At 37.0% G+C, this 19553-nt stretch overlaps 2 protein-coding genes across 2 annotated transcripts in view; one reads left to right on the top strand and one right to left on the bottom strand.

Moving 5' to 3' along the window:
• Positions 1–18564, top strand: part of LOC117567494 (octopamine receptor 1) — a 38760-nt gene extending 20196 nt beyond the window's left edge. Inside the window, exons 3-6 of the mRNA XM_034247527.2 lie at positions 790–990; positions 2607–3017; positions 16323–16629; positions 16699–18564. Of these exons, the coding sequence (XP_034103418.1) occupies positions 790–990; positions 2607–3017; positions 16323–16629; positions 16699–17125 (1346 nt within the window). The 3' untranslated portion in view covers positions 17126–18564. The remainder of the gene's footprint in view (positions 1–789; positions 991–2606; positions 3018–16322; positions 16630–16698) is intronic.
• On the bottom strand, positions 5891–14416 carry LOC117576639 (probable cytochrome P450 308a1). The gene is made up of 4 exons (XM_034261569.2): positions 14154–14416; positions 7946–8500; positions 6277–6741; positions 5891–6207 (listed from the first exon to the last, which is right to left on the bottom strand). Exons 1-4 carry the CDS (start codon positions 14351–14353, stop codon positions 5922–5924), a joined length of 1506 nt encoding a protein of 501 aa, XP_034117460.1. The 5' UTR covers positions 14354–14416; the 3' UTR covers positions 5891–5921.
• Positions 18565–19553: the final 989 nt, after the last annotated feature.

Below are 19553 nucleotides of genomic sequence, written 5' to 3'. Positions count from 1 at the left end.
GGCTAGTGTTGGCCTAAGTATCCATATCATTATCATTATCGTTGTCCTGTCCTGTCCTGTCCTGTCCTATCCTGTCCCAAATGGAGCCACATTTGTTATGCCCACCGGCCGACAAAACGAATCTAAAAGTGAGTCCGCAACCCAAAAACCGAAACCGAAACAGCATAATGAAACTGAAATCAAGTGAAACGGTTTGCCTGGTGAGTATGCTAGACTGTCAGATACTACGCGCATCTCTTACTTTCGTTTTTACGAAGTTAAAAACATGTTTGAATCGTTTCACAACTGACTCTTCAAATTGCACAAAATACATTAAATAAATAATACATCCATTTGAGTGCCACAACATTGCTTTGCTCATAAAATATTTAATTGCATGTGTTATCAATGTGCAAGAGTCGCAAAGTGCTAAGCAGCTTTTCTTAAACATAATATTGACCCACAAAGTAGCATAGAGTTGAGTTTGCCTCTTCATTGTCTGGGCACACAGGGTATAATGAAAGTGAGTCCGGCATAAATTAACATTTTAATGATGCGCCCCATGAACTGGGCTGACCAACCAAGCAACCAACTAAGCAACTAACCAACAACCAACCAACCGAGCCTTAGGCATGCAACCTGTGTGAGGATGAAATTAGTTTTCTCTTCCTAAATATTGTAGGAGTGAGTAGTAAGCCCCAACGGACAGACTGATGCGGTCGGTAATTGTGCCCACATCAAATGATATTGCTATAGCACAGAACATCATGGCGTATGCGTAACGCAGTTTTTCATTCTATCGTTTTACAGCTGCATCGGTGGCCGTCTCCTCGTGGACACTGGTGGCCATCTCATGTGAACGCTACTATGCCATCTGTCATCCGTTGCGATCGCGCACCTGGCAGACAATCAACCATGCCAACAAGATCATCGCGTTCATTTGGCTGGGCAGCTTGCTCTGCATGACGCCGATCGCGATCTTCAGCCAGCTGATGCCAACGAGTCGTCAAGGTGAGTGAGTGCTTGTGAGTGCGAGTGAAGTGCACTCTATTGAATGATTGAACTCCTTCTCTATCTCTATTTCTAATTCTGTTTTTAAAAAAATAGAAATGAAGTTAATCCATTTCTATCTCTATCTTTATTCTACTTTTCTTTTTTTCTATTTTTATTATTATCTTTTTCTGTCTCTATATGTGTATATCTTAATCTCTTTTCTATTTCTATCTTTATTTCAATATTTATCTCTATCTCTGTTTTTATCACTATCCATAACTTTATTTACATATATCTTTATCTCAATCGCTGTCTTTATCTCTATTGCTAACTTCATCTCTCTCTCATTCTCTTTTCTTTCTATATCTATTTATATCATTATCTTAATCTCTCCTTCTCCTTCTCTTCATCTATTGAATGATTAAACTCCTTCTCTTCATCTGTATTTCTAACTCTATTTTTAACTCCATTTCTATCTCTATCTTTATTCTACCTATCTTTTTTCTATTTTTATTATAATCTTTTGCTGTCTCTACATGTGTATATCTTTATCTCTTTTCTATTTCTATCTTTATTTCAATAATTATCTCTATTTCTGTTTTTATCACTATCCATAACTTTATTTATATCTTTATCTCAATCGCTGTCTTTATCTCTATTGCTAACTTCATATCTCTCTTATTCTCCTTTCTTTCTATATCTATTTATATCATTATCTTAATCTCTCCTTCTCCTTCTCTTCATCTGTTGAATGATTAAACTCCTTTTCTATCTCTATTTCTAATTCTATTTTAACTCCATTTCTACCTCTATCTTTATTCTACCTATCTTTTTTTTCTATTTTTATTATTATCTTTTTCTGTCTCTATATGTGTATATCTTCATCTCTTTTCTATTTCTATCTTTATTTCAATATTAATCTCTATCTCTGTTTTTCTCACTATCCCTAACTTTATTTATATCTTTATCTCAATCGCTGTCTTTATCTCTATTGCTAACTTTTATTTCTCTCTCATACTCTTTTCTTTCTATATCTATTTTATTTATATATATTTGTATCTATATTTCAATCTTTATCACTATGTACTTTTTTCTTTGTTTCTATCCTTATCTCAATCCATATGTCTAACTCTATCTGTTCTGTAACTCTATCTCTATTTCTATCCCAATTTCTATTTATTTCTATATCTATATTCCTATCTTTATTTCTATCACGATCTCGATCTCTCTCCCTCTCTTTCTGCTTTCTTCTCTCCCCTTCGCTATCTTTTTTTTCTCTCTCTCTTTCTCTCTCTCTCATTCTCTTTTTTTCTATATCTATTTTATTTGTATTTATTTGTATCTATATTTCAATCTTTATCACTATGTATTTTTTTCTTTGTTTCTATCTTTATCTCAATCCCTATGTCTAACTCTATCTGTTCTGTAACTCTATCCCTATTTCTATCCCAATTTCTATTTATTTCTATGTCTTTATTTCTATCTGGATCTCGATCTCTCTCCCTCTCTTTCTGCTTTCTTCTCTCCCCTTCGCTATATTTTTCTTTATCTATCTCTCCGTCTCTCTATCACTTATTTATATTTATTTTTCTCTTTCACTTCCATTCTCTCCATCTCACACACTTTCTCCACAGGTTTGCGCAAGTGTCGCGAGCAATGGCCGGCAGGATCTGTCGGCTATGAGTTGTCATACAACATCTTCTTGGACTTGGCATTGCTTGTGTTGCCGCTGCTGGCGTTGAGCTTCGCGTATCTGTTTATCACACGCACTCTGTATGTGAGCATGCGCAACGAGCGTGCCATGAACTTTGGCAGCAGTGGCCCAGACGTGGGGCTCACCACGAACAGCGGCGGCAGCAGCAACAACAACGGCTGCAGCAATGCAATGCAGCCGCGTCGCTCCTATGGCAACTCGAGTCAAATGCATCGCATGCAACTGAGGCAGGGCGTCGTCGATGCGATGGCTATCGACAGCAGCGCCCAGTTGGATGTGTTGCTGCAACAGCAGCAGCAGCAACAATTTGGGGCACCGCAATACTATTATGGTAAGCAATCGCATTCCGTATTGTAATTCGAGTAGCTCGATTGAGTTTTATTGCCATCAAGCGCAAGTGTGGGATGAACTACTGCATCCCAGAGGAGAATGCTGCTAGCGTGGCTGCGTGTATGCGTGTGTGCGCAAAATTTAATTGAAGTGCGTTTCAACCGCCACTTGGTGTCAGCTCAACTGCGAACTGTTGGCGACCCCAACCAGACCACACATTACTCATACGCCACATTGGACAGACAGTTGGTAGCGATGCTGCGATTCAATTTGATTCGAAGCCAGAGATAACTTCACTGCCACACTTTATCCACTTTAATGTCACTTTCATTTGCATCGAGTACAATTTCGCAATTTCGTTTATCACTTAAAGCCAATGAGATTGCGATTGCGTTTGCAATTGGGATTGCTATTGCGATTGTCGATTAATCGGTTTGCTTGATATTCTCAACTGAGTTTTATTTATGCAAATTATGCATTGATTTCTCTTTTTTCGTTTTTCGTTTTAAAGAGCACACACCCTTTTCTAGCCTCTTGCCTCATTTACATGGGAACGCCTTAAACAAGCACACTGAAATTGCATATTAGCATAAACATTTGCTTATTTTAAGAGAAACCCACAACACACAGCGCAGATAATGAATTATCACAAGGAACAGCCTCGAAGGACACACAGCGTGAGAATAAGCGATGGAGAGAGGGAACCTGTTTATATTTGAGGCTCTTTTTGTGCTGTTCTAGCTGAAATGTTGTGCTGTGTTTTTGTATACCCGCTACTATATGGGGTAGAAGGGTATTATAAGTTGATGCCCGCAGGAAATGTATCGAGGCATTAATAAGTATATATATTCTGGATCAGCGTCAATAGTCGAGTTGATATACCATGTCCATCTATACCTATGAAGCACTATTTTAATTTAGTTTTAACAACACGGATCAAGTTTGTTTTAGGTTTTGCAACGCACATTTCCTACCCTCAAATAAAAAGTCAAATATACCAAATATAGCATTCGGTATGTTTTGTATATCGATGTAACAAATACACACTTCCGTATATATTTTAGTATTTTGTTGGTATATTAATTTGTTATAGTAACACCACAATGTTTTGCTTTTATTAAAAAAGGATGCTAGGTATCTCACAGTCGAGCACACTCAACTGTAGCTTTTCTACTTGATTTTTTGTCTGGCTGTGTTCACATGCTGACGACACAGTTACCTCGACTTCGACATCGACATCGACAGCCACTTTGCAACGAGTGTGTGCTCAATGCCCCTATCCACAGTTCGCAATGCCATTCAAAGCGAAAGGGTCAAATTAAATACCGTAAATTATGCAGGGGTCGAGCATTTAAACGCTCGTTAAAAGCCGTTATCTCGTTTATCGACCAAACAAGGCGAAAGCCCAAATTAGTGGGCAACCCCTTCGCTTTATACTTTGCTGTAAATTGCGTACACATTGTCGCTACCAACTGAGCAAAAACGAGAGAAAGAGATCTGCTGTTATGTGACAATAAATTTTATTAAATATTTCAGAATCCCGCAATTCTCTCACATACTCTCTCTCTCTCTCTCTCTCGTATATGTAGCATGCAATTTAGGGCCGTCACTTAACATTTTTGTGTCATAAATTTGTTAGCGAGGCCAAAAGAACTGTCACTCATCCTAGCCTCTAGCCTAGACAATCAGTGCCGCCCTGGGAAATGGTAAATGGTAAATGGAAAATGCTAGATGGTAGATGGCAAAAAATGTTTTATTACACTCGCTCACACTCTCGCGCACACTCTTCGCTGGTAATTTGCATAAGCAAGTTCCATATAATTAGAGTCTTATACCCATATTAACGCCTGGCCCCATTTTTAAGTAGGTTAGTCACTTAAAGCAGCACTTGCTTGCGATGTTCTCCACACACAAAATACACTCGCAAATCTCGTATTTAGCACACAGAACACAGAGCTCAACTCCTTAACTCTGCCCATTATTTTGATGTACTTACTCGCATTCGTCCTAAGACTAATTCACTTGCTTAATTCTCCCACATAAATGCGACAATATTCGTTTCACTTTTGCCTGCTTAAGCGATTGCAAAACGTTTTTCCCGAGGCACTTAAAGCAAATACTTGCACTTGACGATTAATTATTCGAAATGAATGTGATTAAAGACTCAACTCGACCTGTGCGTGTTTCCTCAAATTGCCGCAATAAGTAGGCCAAGTACGAATGCAGAATGTCGTTAACTTGGCTCAATGTAAATCTAGCTTATTTCACAAATATTTCATATTAAACAGTTCTATGTTGAAAAACAAAGTTTGCAAGTTTTAAAGTTTATTGAAGTTGATTGAATCGTTAAGAAAAAAATAGAAAATAAAAACAATAGTATACAAACACATATGTATTAAGATTCATATGAGTTAGCAGAGTGCAATGAAATCATTTTTATTTTATTTCCAAAAATTTTATTTCAACAAATGATTGAAATAAAATTCAGTTAAATAAAAAAAAGCGTTATTACTCTTTCATTTTTGAAATATTTTTAAATCATTAGTAATTATTTGATTGTCAAAATTTAAATTCCTTTTTATATCTGTTACTCATAGTATGCCCAAATACTAAATATAGCTTTCAGTATATTTCAGAATTTTTTCGATATATTATTGTGGTATACACAATTTGTACCTGTAAAGTTAATTTTGAATCTTGTTGTCACCAAAAACAGAAATGAATTAATTTTAAATTTAAAAATACTGAGAAAAAAGTTTAAACAAAAATATAATAAATAGCATTTTATTCAAAGAATAAGATATTTGAATCAAAGACCAGAAATAACAAATTGGGTGTTCATATTATTCACATTATCAACATTTTAAGTATAAAGGAAATGCTCGCATATAGTATAGTAAAGTGATTACTTTGCTTGGCGTCGCTTAAATCGAAGCCAAATTCCCGCCTTGCTGGCGGTTAGAAAGGTGACATTTGATTTTTCCATAGGCGGACAATTGTTCGCCAACTCAACGCTGTAGTCTTGAAGAATTGTGGCCAGCGCCGCCTTGGTCTGAGCCAGTCCAAATCGCATTCCCGGACACATACGCGGTCCAGCACCGAAGCCCAAGAAGCGACAGCCGAATTGCTGTGGCTGTTGCAAGAAACGCTTCGGTTGAAATTGTAGTGGCTGCGGGTAGATAGCGGGATCACTGTGGCACAAAGAAATAGATGTGGTAATTAACTGGCAACCATCAGACAGTTAATCAATAAGAGCTTACAGATGAATGGCCTGAACAGGCACAATCAGCACAGTATCTTTGGCCACGAGCAATCCAGCAGCAGCATCTGGTTGCTGAGAGGGCAACATAAAGGATTCGGTGCAGCGCTTGAGCAGAGCGGGCATCGCTGGATGCAGACGCAGAGTCTCATAAAGCGTGGCCTCAGCATAATGCAATGCGTCCAACGCCTCCGGATGCAGCAATTGTCCATCATAATGAGCAGCCATCGCATCCAGTTCGCTCTGCAATTGACACTGCTCAGTTGGATGCGCTGCCAGTTCGTATAAGGCAAAGGCTAATAGCATCGCCGATGTCTCGTAGCCCTCTAACAGCAATGTGGTCGCATGTCCTTCAATATCGCAATCACGCCTCGCCCTCAGCCAGTTTAATAACGTGTTGCCTTTGCTGCTGCTGCTGCCTGCCACTTGGCGACGCAGCCAGCTCTGAATGTCGAGTGGCACATAGCTAGGGCGGAGATTAAATTCGCATTCACATTCGTTTTATTTACAGGGTATTCGCAAGTGGTTGTGAAACCGCAAATGAATTCAACAAGCAGAATAGTCAAAGAGTGAATACATCATGTGCTGACTTTAATATAATTACTTTAAGCAAACTATCGACTATTGCTTTAATCAAATTGAACTACAGTAGACTGACAGATATTTGAATAAGTCAGCATAGTAGCAGAAATATTTAATAATAAACATCTTTTTACTTAAGAGAGAATTAAATCTAAAAAAGTTGAATTAATTTAGCATACAATACTCCTTTAATCCTATGTTACTTTGTGACCTAAAATGGTGCCCTGGTCTACATTTATAATGGAAGCATATATTTAGCAATGAGGCAGATGTAGCAACAATAAACATTGCACATTTACTTAATAACCTTTCAAACTTCTTTACTATAGAGTTTCATGAATGTTTTAACACAATTACTTTAAGCAAACTATCGACTGTGTAAAACCCTGTGCATATTATGCTCTTTGAAATTATGGCTTGAAAATATTGTGTTGCATATTTTGAATGTCTAATAAGAATATCTAATAACAAACACCTCCGCACTTAAAAGACCCTTTAAAATGAAATACAGTTGCATGAATGTAGACTTGAAAACAAATCAAACTCTTTAGGTACACTTTTGACTATGCACGACCTTGTGGCTACAAAATTATCTGTTGAACAATGTTTTTGATGGTGGGGTTAATAAAAAAATTAAAAACAAGCAAAATCTTCTTCTACACCTTCCCTCATATTGTGACAGTATTAAGAAGCACTCAAACTTTATTCAAAAAGATTACGGAAATGTAGCCTACAATGTGCATTAATACAAATGAGATCCTCTTTTAAACTATGTAGAGAAGAGGTCATACTAAGAATATCCAAGTTGTATAAAAACAGACCCTCTCAATCACGTTACGCATGGTGTGATAATATTAGAAAGCACTCAAATTATATAAATAGAGTTCAAGCATATTCTATAATTTTTTGAAGCAAATTATTTACTGCTTCAAAATTGTATCTCGAAAATATGAAATTTCGGAGATTCAAAACTATGAATTAAATGTTCCTTCATGCGATGCACATTGTGATAAACTTTAGAGACCAATAAATACCTACATATAAGTAGAGGATAAAAAAAGTTGCATTAATATATGAATGAAACCCACCGATATTCCATGAGCTGAACGAGCCTTGGGGAATGCAACAGCGCAATAGTTTCAGCCAGACTCCAAGAACTGGGCTGAAATAAAGGTCCCAACAGTTGAAGCCATTCACTGTGACTCTCACTGCGACTGCTGTCATCCGGATCGAGGCATTGTGCATTCAGGCCAAACACAGCGGAGGCTACCACCTGTAGCGTGTAGCGTGTGGCCAACTCTTTGGCCTCGAGGCAAGCCAGCTCGCGAGGATTGCGTTGTGCCACAAACTTTTGCAGCTGGTTGCAGGCGGCGGCAATGTGCGGCAACGTCTGTCGCAACCGCAGAGGTGTAAAAAGTGGCAACAATTCGCCACGTTGCTTCCTCCAATGCTCACCACAGGCAATAAATGGATTTTGTGCAGCCAGCACATCGCGCTCCACGTTCACATGAATCGCGTTCTCTGCACAGTGGGTAAAATGTCCACCGATGAGCAGCTCGCGCACTATCGATTGATCCCTCAACAACAGAGCAGGTTCATTAAATAAACGATAAATGCCCACATAGCTCAGAGATGAATACGAACTGAAAATGAGAAAGATAAAAAAACATAGAGAGAGAAAAGAAAATATATAGAGAAATAATCAATAAGGTATAAAAAATAAATGAATATAAAATGAGATACAAAACATCAAACAATCAGCTAACAGAGATGAAAATTGAAATACAAAAATTAGTAAGCAGAAAATCAGATAATTGATGAAATAACATATAGAATCAGAGAAGCATATAGAGAAAAGTGAAAAGATATAGAGATAGAGTTGAAAAAAAGATCAATCAAGGAATGTTAAACATACAGAAACACAAAAAAAGTATACATATGTATAAATCGGAAAAATAGTCAATTAGGGAATTAAAGATTCAGAGAAGAATACTACACATAACATTAGAACTGAAGAGAGATAGAGAAAGAGATAAATACATAGATAATGAAATGGTGAAATATATAATTCAAGATATGAAGACTTGATTAACCATAAAAATGAAGAATTGAGATTAGAACACATTAAGAATCGGAGATGGAAAAGGAGAGAGCATAGAAAATGCGAGAAAAAAAATTAATATGATAAATGAATGAAATATAAGAACAAGTAAGAAAGCTACAGTCGAGTGTACTTGACTGTGAGATACTCTCTACCCATTTTTAATAAAAGCAAAATATTGCGGTATCATTTTCAAAATATACCGAAACTACTAAAAACATACTAAAAATATACCAAATGATATGTTTGGTATATCGATATAGTACACCATTCAAAATATACCATAGACGGCACAATATACCAGATTGTCAGCCAAAGGAACTCAGACCCCTAGTAAGTATGCGTTTTTGCCCATACAAAAGTATTTCTTTAATAACTTCGACAATTTTTATCTGATCGCAACCAAATTTTCAGGAATCATAACTACTACAGTAATTATTCTATATGCCAACTGTAACAACGTAACTGAAGCTTTAAAATTAGGCTTGTTATTCGATTTTTTTGATTTGCAGGGGCGGAAGTGGGCGTGGCAAAAATTTGATACAAACTTGATAGCTCTATTTCTTATAGTCTCTGAGATCTAGGTGTTCATACGGACGGACGGACAGACGGACAGACGGACATGGCTATATCGTCTCGGCTGTTGATGCTGATCAAGAATATATATACTTTATGGGGTCGGAGATGCTTCCTTCTACCTGTTACATACATTGGCTGTCGGCACAAAGTTATAATAACCTTCTACCCTATGGGTAGCGGGTATAAAATTAAAAAATAATAATTTTTGGAATTTCATCTTTGAGAATATCATTCAGAACTGACCACGAGCCGGATTGGCATATTCCCAATGATAATTTCAACGTTACTACTTTAAGTAATCTCAAGAATATCTTGATTTTATGACAATTGATGGTAATATAGTATATATAGTATATATAGTATATATAGTATAGTCAGCCACAAGTTCAACCAAATTTTAAATTAAAATATAAAATAAAAACAAACCAGCGCTAAGTTTTCTCTGTTTAAATTATATTACGACATACAAAAATGTATGCTACACCAATAATTCGTCATCAGATGTTAAAAACATATTTATCATTTTGTTAAACCAAATACTAACTGAGTTTCTTTCGTGTTAAGGGCAGAAACTTGGTGGCTTTGGGTCGCAAAAAAATATCATCGCCCAAGATATCGTGATCAGTGGGCACATAAGGCATGGCTGAGATCGGTGTCTTCTCCTGAATCAACTGATAGCAATACTCGGCAATCAGATCCTTCAGCAGTTTATTGAAATAGCTGCGCACATAGTTCCTAACGAGATCCGGAACGCGAGTCAAATCAAAAGCATCACTTCTTTGGCTTGTGTATCACTACATAATTGCGATGCTTCGAATTGAGCCCGCCTGTGGCCCATTGAGGCTTCCTAGTTTCCGTCACTAAAGACTTGCAGCTCGATCTTTTTTGCTTCACTCGGACATCCCACGTTCCGCCGCTGGAGAGCATCTTGTCCGGCTGTGATTTCAAAAAGATTCTTGACAGACGACGCCCTCGATATGAATATTGCGAACAGGAGCTAATCGAACGTTGATATACCGGCGTTTCAGTTGAAGGTTGTTGCTCAGCCAATTCCATAATCTGCTCAACATTATCGATGTTTTGTTGGATGTTTTGGTGCACGATTTGTGCAAGAGGCTGTGGTTGCTCAACACTATTTGCATTTGCTTCAGATAGTTCCTCGATTTGGTTATCGACAATCTCTAAAGGCACCTCTGAGGTTGCAGCATTTATCTGCCGATTTGTAGATATATTTTTTAATTGTAGTGGATATATTTCAGCCGTTGCATTACGAGCTGGGATCTTGACCTGTCGACTTTTGCCGCTGCCAGTTGCTTCGATCTTTGGTTGATGCGGGTCTTCAGTATATTGGAGGGATAATCTTTTGCCTTTGCATTCTATTTCAACGACTGCATCTGATTTGTTTTTTGACAATCGAATGATATTCTTCTTTAGGGAGGCATTCATAAAAGCATCCTCCAGATGAATGTAGCCCGAGCAACAGATCAAAGCATAATTATTTGGCTTTTGTGGGTTTACAAAAAGTTCGCGTTCGGATGCCGTCAGACTTGTTACACCGAGATGAAATTGATCCTCTATCATATAGGCATGGATATTGAACATATCATTCATGTGCGAGTTTCTGCCCCTGGGTGTGATTAGCAACACGATCTTGCTTAGCAAAGGAACACAGAAGAGTTTGCGCAATAAACGATCCTGATCCGAGCCTTGGCCGTTGTTGTCGCCCAGCATTTGCGGTTTCACGAAGCGCTTTGAGACTATCATCGGACTAGGATGCAGCACTTTGGTCACATAACGTGCAGCAAATGCCGTAGGCCGTGGTAATCGGATGGATCTAATGGATCTTGTCATTTCGGAATTCCGTTTCGTTTGCGAATTGAGCTCGGATGGCATGTCATTGTACATTGCACCCATCAAATGACAGAATCCCTCGTCCATGCTGCGACCTTCATTAGTTACCTTTGCTGAATCACCATTTGAGTCACACATTGTAATTTTAATTCAAAAAACTTAAGAATTTAGTAATGAATTAAAAAAAATTTGTTGTCTTTATTTCGAATTTTGTTAAAATGTAAAATGAACTGTTTTTTTAAAATGTTGAAACCGAAATGATGAATGTCTGAGCTATATAAAAGTCGTTAACTCTACGCTTGCTAAGTTAATGAAATATTTGAAGGCTCTGCTGGAAAATATGAAGGAATACAAAAGTAGTTGGCTTAGTAGAAGTTGAGCAAAAAAATCAAATATGTTCTATATCTATTTTTGAATGAGACAATGCTAGCTTGGACAAAGTAACTGATACATACGTATATAACGTGAAATTAATAGACTTCGTATAAATTATAAACTATGTTCACTTACTACACAATTTATACTTAATACACAACGCGCACTTAATTCTATACAATGAATAACGTACATACATATGTACATACATATACACTTCATATAGAACGCTTTCCTTGTAACCTACATACGTATTCTTTAAAGACTACGTATACTTGATATATTACGTATACTTTATATACTGATTTACAACGTAGACCTTATATTCAATGTATACTTAATATTCTACGTATGCATGATATACTACGTATACTTAAGATACTAAGTATACTTGATGAACAACGTATACTTAATATACGACGTATAATACGTACACCTTATATAATTGGTATACTTAATATAATACGTACTATGTACAATATACATACATATACTATATATTCTACGTATACTTGATGTACTTTGTATACTTAAGATACTAAGTATACTTGATGAACAACGTATACTTAATATACGACATATAGTATACGTTTAATTAATATAATTGGTAAACTTAATATACTACGTATACTTGATGTACTACATATTGTTAAGATACTAAGTATACTTGATGAACATACTTTTACTTGATATACCACGTATAGTATACGAATACTTAATATAATTTGCAATATATATAATTAATATACTAAGTATACTACTTACTATATAAAACGTATATGTATGTACATTGTATGTACATATGTAACATATGTACAATGTTTACTTAATATTCTAAACTATTTTTTAGCAAGCTTAAAATATTTGCAAATACAATTGTCGCTTTATGGAAATAAATATTAAAGCTAGCCAATATTAGAAAACAAATGAAAGCATTCTACTCAAATGGAACTTCTCATAGACAGACAACAAAGCAAGTTGACAATGAGAGCTTAGATACATATACATATCTGTTGTCTGTATAATGTTTGTGTGGCTTATTATTTCATGATGCATAGTCTCAGAGCCTTCGATTGCACTTAAATGGGCGCTTCTTGAGACCTCAAATTGCAATTAAATCCTCGAAATCTTTGACACTTCTTGCAGTGCGAGACGTGCGACGAGTTTGTGCACAAAGATACTTGAACGCAGTATCTTAGAGATGTCTCGCATTACTTTAATTAGAGCTAAGAATGGTTTTGGAATTTTTTTCTATTTTGTTTTTTGTTGTCATAATTGCAAAAATTAACTAATTCGTACGCAAAACCAAAAAATGAACAAAATTATATTTTTTATCGGATAACAAATCAAGCTCCTAAAATCAATCTTAGCTCTAAATATAGTGCTTATCTAGAGCTTTAAGAATAACATTCACTTATTTTGAAAATTGTTTCAGTTTATGTTATTAACATATACCCGCTACCCATAGGGTAGAAGGGTATTATAACTTTGTGCCGACGGGAAATGTATATAACAGGTAGAACGAGGCATCTCCGACCCTATAAAGTATATATATTCTTGATCAGCGTCAACAGCCGAGACGATATAGCCATGTCCGTCTGTCCGTCCGTCCGTATAAACACCTAGATCTCAGAGACTATAAGAGATAGAGCTATAATTTTTTTTCGACAGCATTTGTTATGTTTGCACGCAGATCAAGTTTGTTTCAAATTTTTGCCACGCCCACTTCCGCCCCCGCAAATCAAAAAAATTGAATAACAAGCCTAATTTTAAAGCTAGAGTTACGAATTTTGGTATATACAATAATTACTGTAGTAGTTATGATTCCTGAAAATTTGGTTGCGATCAGATAAAAACTGTTGAAGTTATTAAAGAAATACTTTTGTATGGGCAAAACGCCTACTTACTAGGGGTCTGAGTTGCTTTGGCTGACAATCTGGTATATTGTGCCGTCTATGGTATATTTTGAATGGTGTACTATATCGATATACCAAACATACCATATGGTATATTTTTAGTATTTTTAAGTATTTTCGGTATATTTTGAAAATGATACCGCAATATTTTGCCTTTATTAAAAATGGGTAGTGGGTATCTCACAGTCGAGCACACTCGACTGTAACTTTTTTACTTGTTTTCACTGCAGTGCACTGTAAAAAGTCTCGCTCGGGACAAATTTCGCCATAGAATTACCCATATAATGAAATATGAATATGGTTGATTGAACATCTGACAACCCCATTGATGATCACACCGATTGCATCGATAGTTGGATAGACACTTTTTAAGTTAGTTATTCCTTAAGTTCTGCACAGCAGCTTTAAACGTGCATTTTAATTTGATCCGAATAAATAAGTTACATCAGAGATATGGAGAGATAGATAACTCACTTGTAGAGTCGGGCATAGACATCGCCATAGGAACGCAGTCCCAGGGCAAAGTGCAGCATGTTGCCCACCAATGGGAAGCCATAAGGTCCAGCCACGCCACGACGACGCCAGTAGCTACCACAAGTCACTGCCACCGACAGCAGCAGCAGCAACAACAGCAGTAGAAAGAGGAAGAGTTGGAGTGACAGCGGCAACCACATTGTCGGCGACAACAAGTTCAATTTGTAACTGCGTTTACGGCTGCTACTCAACTGGCTTGTAACCAGTTGCTACCCCAACTGCGCCTCATTACACAACATGCCAGCGAGGCAGCCAGGCAGCCAGGCAGCCAGGCAGCCAGGCAGCCAGCCATCCAACCAGTCGTAGCCAGCTAGCTGCCTGTCTACAATGATATTATCGGCCATACTGTGTTCTCGGCTTTAAGCCAATTACGTGTCGAATGTCGCCTCACCTCCCATCTTCCATCTCCTATCACATGCACTGTTCTCAATCTGTTCTCAGCGCACGCAATAGAAATACAAAAATGATATTCGCCTTTAATATTGTTCCATTAGCAAAACATGCAAGCTTTTAGTATCGCCTTCACCTGCCGATTCATAATCATTATTGAGTTATTCTATTTTACATATCATGCCCTCCCTTGTCGTTACTCACTCCTTGCCATAATCAATATTACAATGTCATGATTTCTAACACACGAGTACGAGCTACAAAGCTTTTTCTGTATGTGACTTGCCTCCATTCAGTTGATTCAGAGTGTCTGATCATCACACCCTTATTAAGCTATTCTATTTTGAATGCTGACTCTATATACTTGCATATATACATTGTACATACATATATTTACTTGTATACCTAGTCGAGTAGCACTCAGTCTATCATTCTCAATATACATTTGATACTGATAGTAACACGATGTCAAAGCTTAAATTTAGAGCTATTAAAGCCATGCTTCATACTACGGTTCTTTTCTATGTTCAAATTTATATAGAAAATGTAAAATTAACAACAGAATTTCTATTTGTTGGCACACTCAATAATAACTTCAGCCCTGAGCATTTGGGAAGCGATTATATAAACTAAGAAGTCATTTCAGTTGCTGTATGTCTGGTCTTACTTGCTTGGTTGACAATCTCATTAATTGTAGTATATTTGATATATTTATTTGATATATTTTGAGTAATTAAGACATTTTTATAGAAGGGTATTATAACTTTGTGCCGGCAGGAAATGTATGTAACAGGTAGAACGAGGCATCTCCGACCCTATAAAGTATATATATTCTTGATCAGCGTCAACAGCCGAGGCGATCTAGCCATGTCCGACTGTCCGTCTGTGTGTCTGTCCGTCTGTGTGTCTGTCCGTCTGTCCGTATGAAACACTGGATCTCAGAGACTATAAGAGTTAGAGCTATAATTTTCGACAGCATTTGTTATGTTTGCACGCAGATCAAGTTTGTTTCAAATTCTTGCCACGCCCACTTCCGCCCCCGCAAATCAAAAAAATCGAATAACAAGCGTGATTTTAAAGCTAGAGTTGCGAGTTTTGGCATATACAATAACTACTATAGTAGTTGTGATTCCTGATTTTGTTGCGATCAGATAAAACTGACTACGGGTCTTAGTTGCTTTGGCTGACACTCTGGTATATTGTGCCGTCTATGGTATATTTTGAATGCGGTACTATATCGATATATCACATATACCATTTGGTATATTTTTAGTATTTTTGCAGTATATTTGGTATATTTTGAGAATAATAACGCAAAATATATTGCTTTTATTAAAAATGGGTAACGGGTATCTCACTTACTTACTTTTCTTACTTGTTTATGTAGTTATTAGACATATGTATAAGATAGTTTTAGTATTTTTCTGTATATGAATTTGGTATATTTTCAAAGTGCATCGCGACTCTTACTAGTTTTCCCTAGAACGCGGCCATCTGGCCATAATTAAAAGTACATAATGGAGCTTAAAATTAAATTTAGCTTAAAGTCCCTCTACCTCGAAACTGATGAAATTCATTAATTTTAAAATGTCTAAACATTAAAGTCAACAGAAATTCCTTCGTTTGGTTTTCAATGCAATCGATGGACAGCCAGAAATCAGGATGCACAGACAATCTCAATCAGCTTTCCCTTTCTCTTTCGCTTTCTCTGCTTTGCAGCTGATGGCTACTCACATGGCGGCAGCAAGAGGCGCTTGTTTGGTTCCTGCGATGGACGTCGACATCTTTATTGCATGCGCAGTGCGTCAGTCAAATCACTGCGACACCAACAACAGCAACAGCAACAACAACAACAACAGCAGCAACAGCAGCTGATTGGAGCAGGAGATTGTTGCGGGCGAGTGCAGCGAATGCGACACCAACAGCAGCAGCAGCAACAGCTCTACATGAGTGTGGCAAATGAGGGGGAACGACGCAAGTCGCTGTCCACGCCCAGTTTACGGATCACAGAGGCGACACTTCGCAGGTAAAGTTGTACTAAATCAATATGTAATATTTCAATATTATCATCTCTCTCACTCTGTGTCACGTAAAGCATTGTGCCACGCAGGTCGAATGAGAGCAAGAGTCTGGAGAGCAAGAAGCGTGTGGTGAAGATGCTGTTTGTCCTCGTCCTGGAGTTCTTCATCTGCTGGACACCGCTATATGTGATCAACACGATGACAATGCTGATTGGACCCGTGGTATACGAGTATGTCGACTATACGGCCATCAGTTTCCTGCAGCTGCTGGCCTATTCCTCCAGCTGCTGCAATCCCATCACCTATTGCTTCATGAATGCCAGTTTTCGACGCGCCTTTGTCGACACCTTCAAGGGACTGCGATTGTGCGATGGAGGACGCTTTCGCTTCTGCCGGCGACGCTCCAAAAACGACACGAATCTCTCGGTAGCAGGCAACTCGATTGCGTTGGCCAATTCGGTAATGTCCAGCCATACGATCCTGGAGAGTCCGCGTCTCTGAGCCAGCCGACGGCAGCATTCAAAGTCTCGTACATTGACACGAATGCAGACGGATAGAGATAGAGAGAAAGAGAGGGGGGAGAATGGGAAGGAGGGTCGAGCGATTGGTCAAATGGAGACAGAGTCGCTATAAATTACTCGTATGAATTGGGAATTGGGAATTGGGACGGGGGGGAAGCTGTGATGTGCAAGAAACTGAAACTGTGGTTGTCAACGATTCTACTCGAAGTAAGTTGCGTGTTTGCTATGAATATACTCTCATCATCTACATCTACTACTACTCATCTAGTCATCATCATCAGTGGATATTCGTGGGGTTTCTTAAACAGTAGAACTACGAATTCAAATTTCAATATGAATACTCAAACTCTTTTGAACTGTTACTAATAATTATGTATAAATACTAATTGCAAATCGAATTCTGATTGTTAAACGTCAATGTGAATTGTTTGACTTGTCCTCGACAGGCTGCGTTTCAATGTTTACAATATGTATAAATACAACAAATACAAATATAAATGTAATGAAATGTTTTTTACTTACACACACAATTCTCTATATACATAAATATGTGCAAGCAATCATGCAAAAATGAAAAACCTCAACTAATATTCACTTTTTACAAACACACACACGCATCAAATGATGGGATGGCAAATTAAAAGAATACATTAATTTGTATACAAATGCATTTCTAGACTCGAAAATACTCTGTAATCTGTTATCTGGCATCTGGAATCCGTTTCACCTTCGAGTACAACACTCAATGAACCACAAAGCCAATGACACAAAATACACAAATAGTATATAAAGAAAAACGTTTCAGAAATCAAGTATTACATGTTATAAATGTATTTTAAATTAAGTTAAGAAAGCCAAAGGCCGAAATAACTCTAAAACTACAAACTAAAGTATTTGCTCTAAAAAAAAGCATACAAATTTTACAAAAAACTTTGCAATTCATTTCATCGGATTTATGTTTTGAATTTCTAACATATTTCTGAGCTTACCACAAAATACTCGTACAAGAAAATAAAACAAAGGCGTGTTTTTAGTACCGTCCGTAAGTCTAGCTGTCTACATTAGAAACTTAGATGATGCATTTTGTCAAAAACCTACTCGAACTTAGCATATTTGCAAAACTAAAAACTACTAAGTACTAAATATGTATTACGACTATTATTCCTAATGTTTTCGGTTCGATTTTCGAAAGTAGCAAATCGTAATATACATGAACTTTTGATGCAGCCCTCGCGTACTTACACCAAAAGAAATACCAAACAGTTCTTAAATAAATGAGATTTTTAATCAAGAGATAAAATAGAAATAATTGTAGTTAAATTCGCATATAAGAAATATACATGACTCATGTTTGAGCTTGCTCGCAAATCGTACTAATACATGTTACCACAGTACACACACACACACAAATTCTATACACACTCATTCGTATGTGTGTACTGTCAGAAGTTTCAATATTTTTCACTTCTGTACACTTCAACGAACTTACGAAATGTAAATTATGCAATTCATATGTAAAATAGCAATAAATGTTTTATGTAAATAAAAAAAAGCGAATATAAAAACAATTTTGAATTCTTACGCCACACACACGCACACACACACTGACACGTACTTACACAGTCACGCTTTGCAATGGGGAAGTTATGCAAAGCACCCGATTTTTTCTCCATTTCTTACCATAATATATCTATTAAATATATACCTCAGTTGCTTAGCATAATATCATTTTCTTGATATGAAGCATACATAGTTCACTGCTGTGTATATGCCGCTTTTATTTAATGCGTTTTGTCTGCGCATTGCATGATGCAAATTGTTTCCGATAAAACATTGCATACTTTTGTGCGCGTTGTTAATTAGTTAACCTTCTTTTCGTCTTCAAGATTATTATTTTGGTAGGCAATGTGACAACATTTGTAATTTCAAACTGCACAATAGATGAAATCCTTTGACAAATGGTTACCTTTTATTTATTAAATGAAATTTCTATTTAGTACGCTTTAGTTGCTTAGTGCTTTTCATAGTGCAACCTGCGCCTGAAAAAACGTTGCATACTTTTGTACACTCTGTTAATTAAGTGACTTCCTTCCGTCCTCAGGGCTATTATATAATTGCATTGGGGCAAAATGTGTAATATCAGACTGCACAATACATATGAAGGAGATTTAAAATCATTTGCCTACAAGTTGTCACATAAAATTTCCATTTAGAGCCCATCAATTCTCTGCTCTTTTCTTGTTTCAAATTGAGCGCGAAAAACATTGCATACTCTTAGGCGCGGTGCTAATTGATTGACTTTCGGCAGAGCATTTAAGAACATGTGAATTCGACATGCAAATGCCGCGAATTCCTTAACCGCTTCAAGCTAATGAGAAGCGCATTAATTTTGTGTAAATTGTGTGTGG

The sequence above is a fragment of the Drosophila albomicans genome, chromosome X (assembly GCF_009650485.2).
Source record: "Drosophila albomicans strain 15112-1751.03 chromosome X, ASM965048v2, whole genome shotgun sequence".
Classification (NCBI taxonomy): Eukaryota; Metazoa; Arthropoda; class Insecta; order Diptera; family Drosophilidae; genus Drosophila; species Drosophila albomicans.
Note: the sequence above shows the minus strand (reverse complement) of the source record. Positions and strands in the feature narration are given on the sequence as shown.

Coding starts and splice junctions, on each gene's coding strand:
- LOC117576639 (XM_034261569.2), bottom strand. CDS start 14,353: ATGTGGTTGCCGCTGTCACTCCAACTCTTCCTCTTTCTACTGCTGTTG. Junction 8,501..14,153: donor GTCTATGCCCGACTCTACAA/GTGAGTTATCTA, acceptor TCTCATTTTCAG/TTCGTATTCATCTCTGAGCT. Junction 6,208..6,276: donor CCTGTTCAGGCCATTCATCT/GTAAGCTCTTAT, acceptor TTTGTGCCACAG/TGATCCCGCTATCTACCCGC.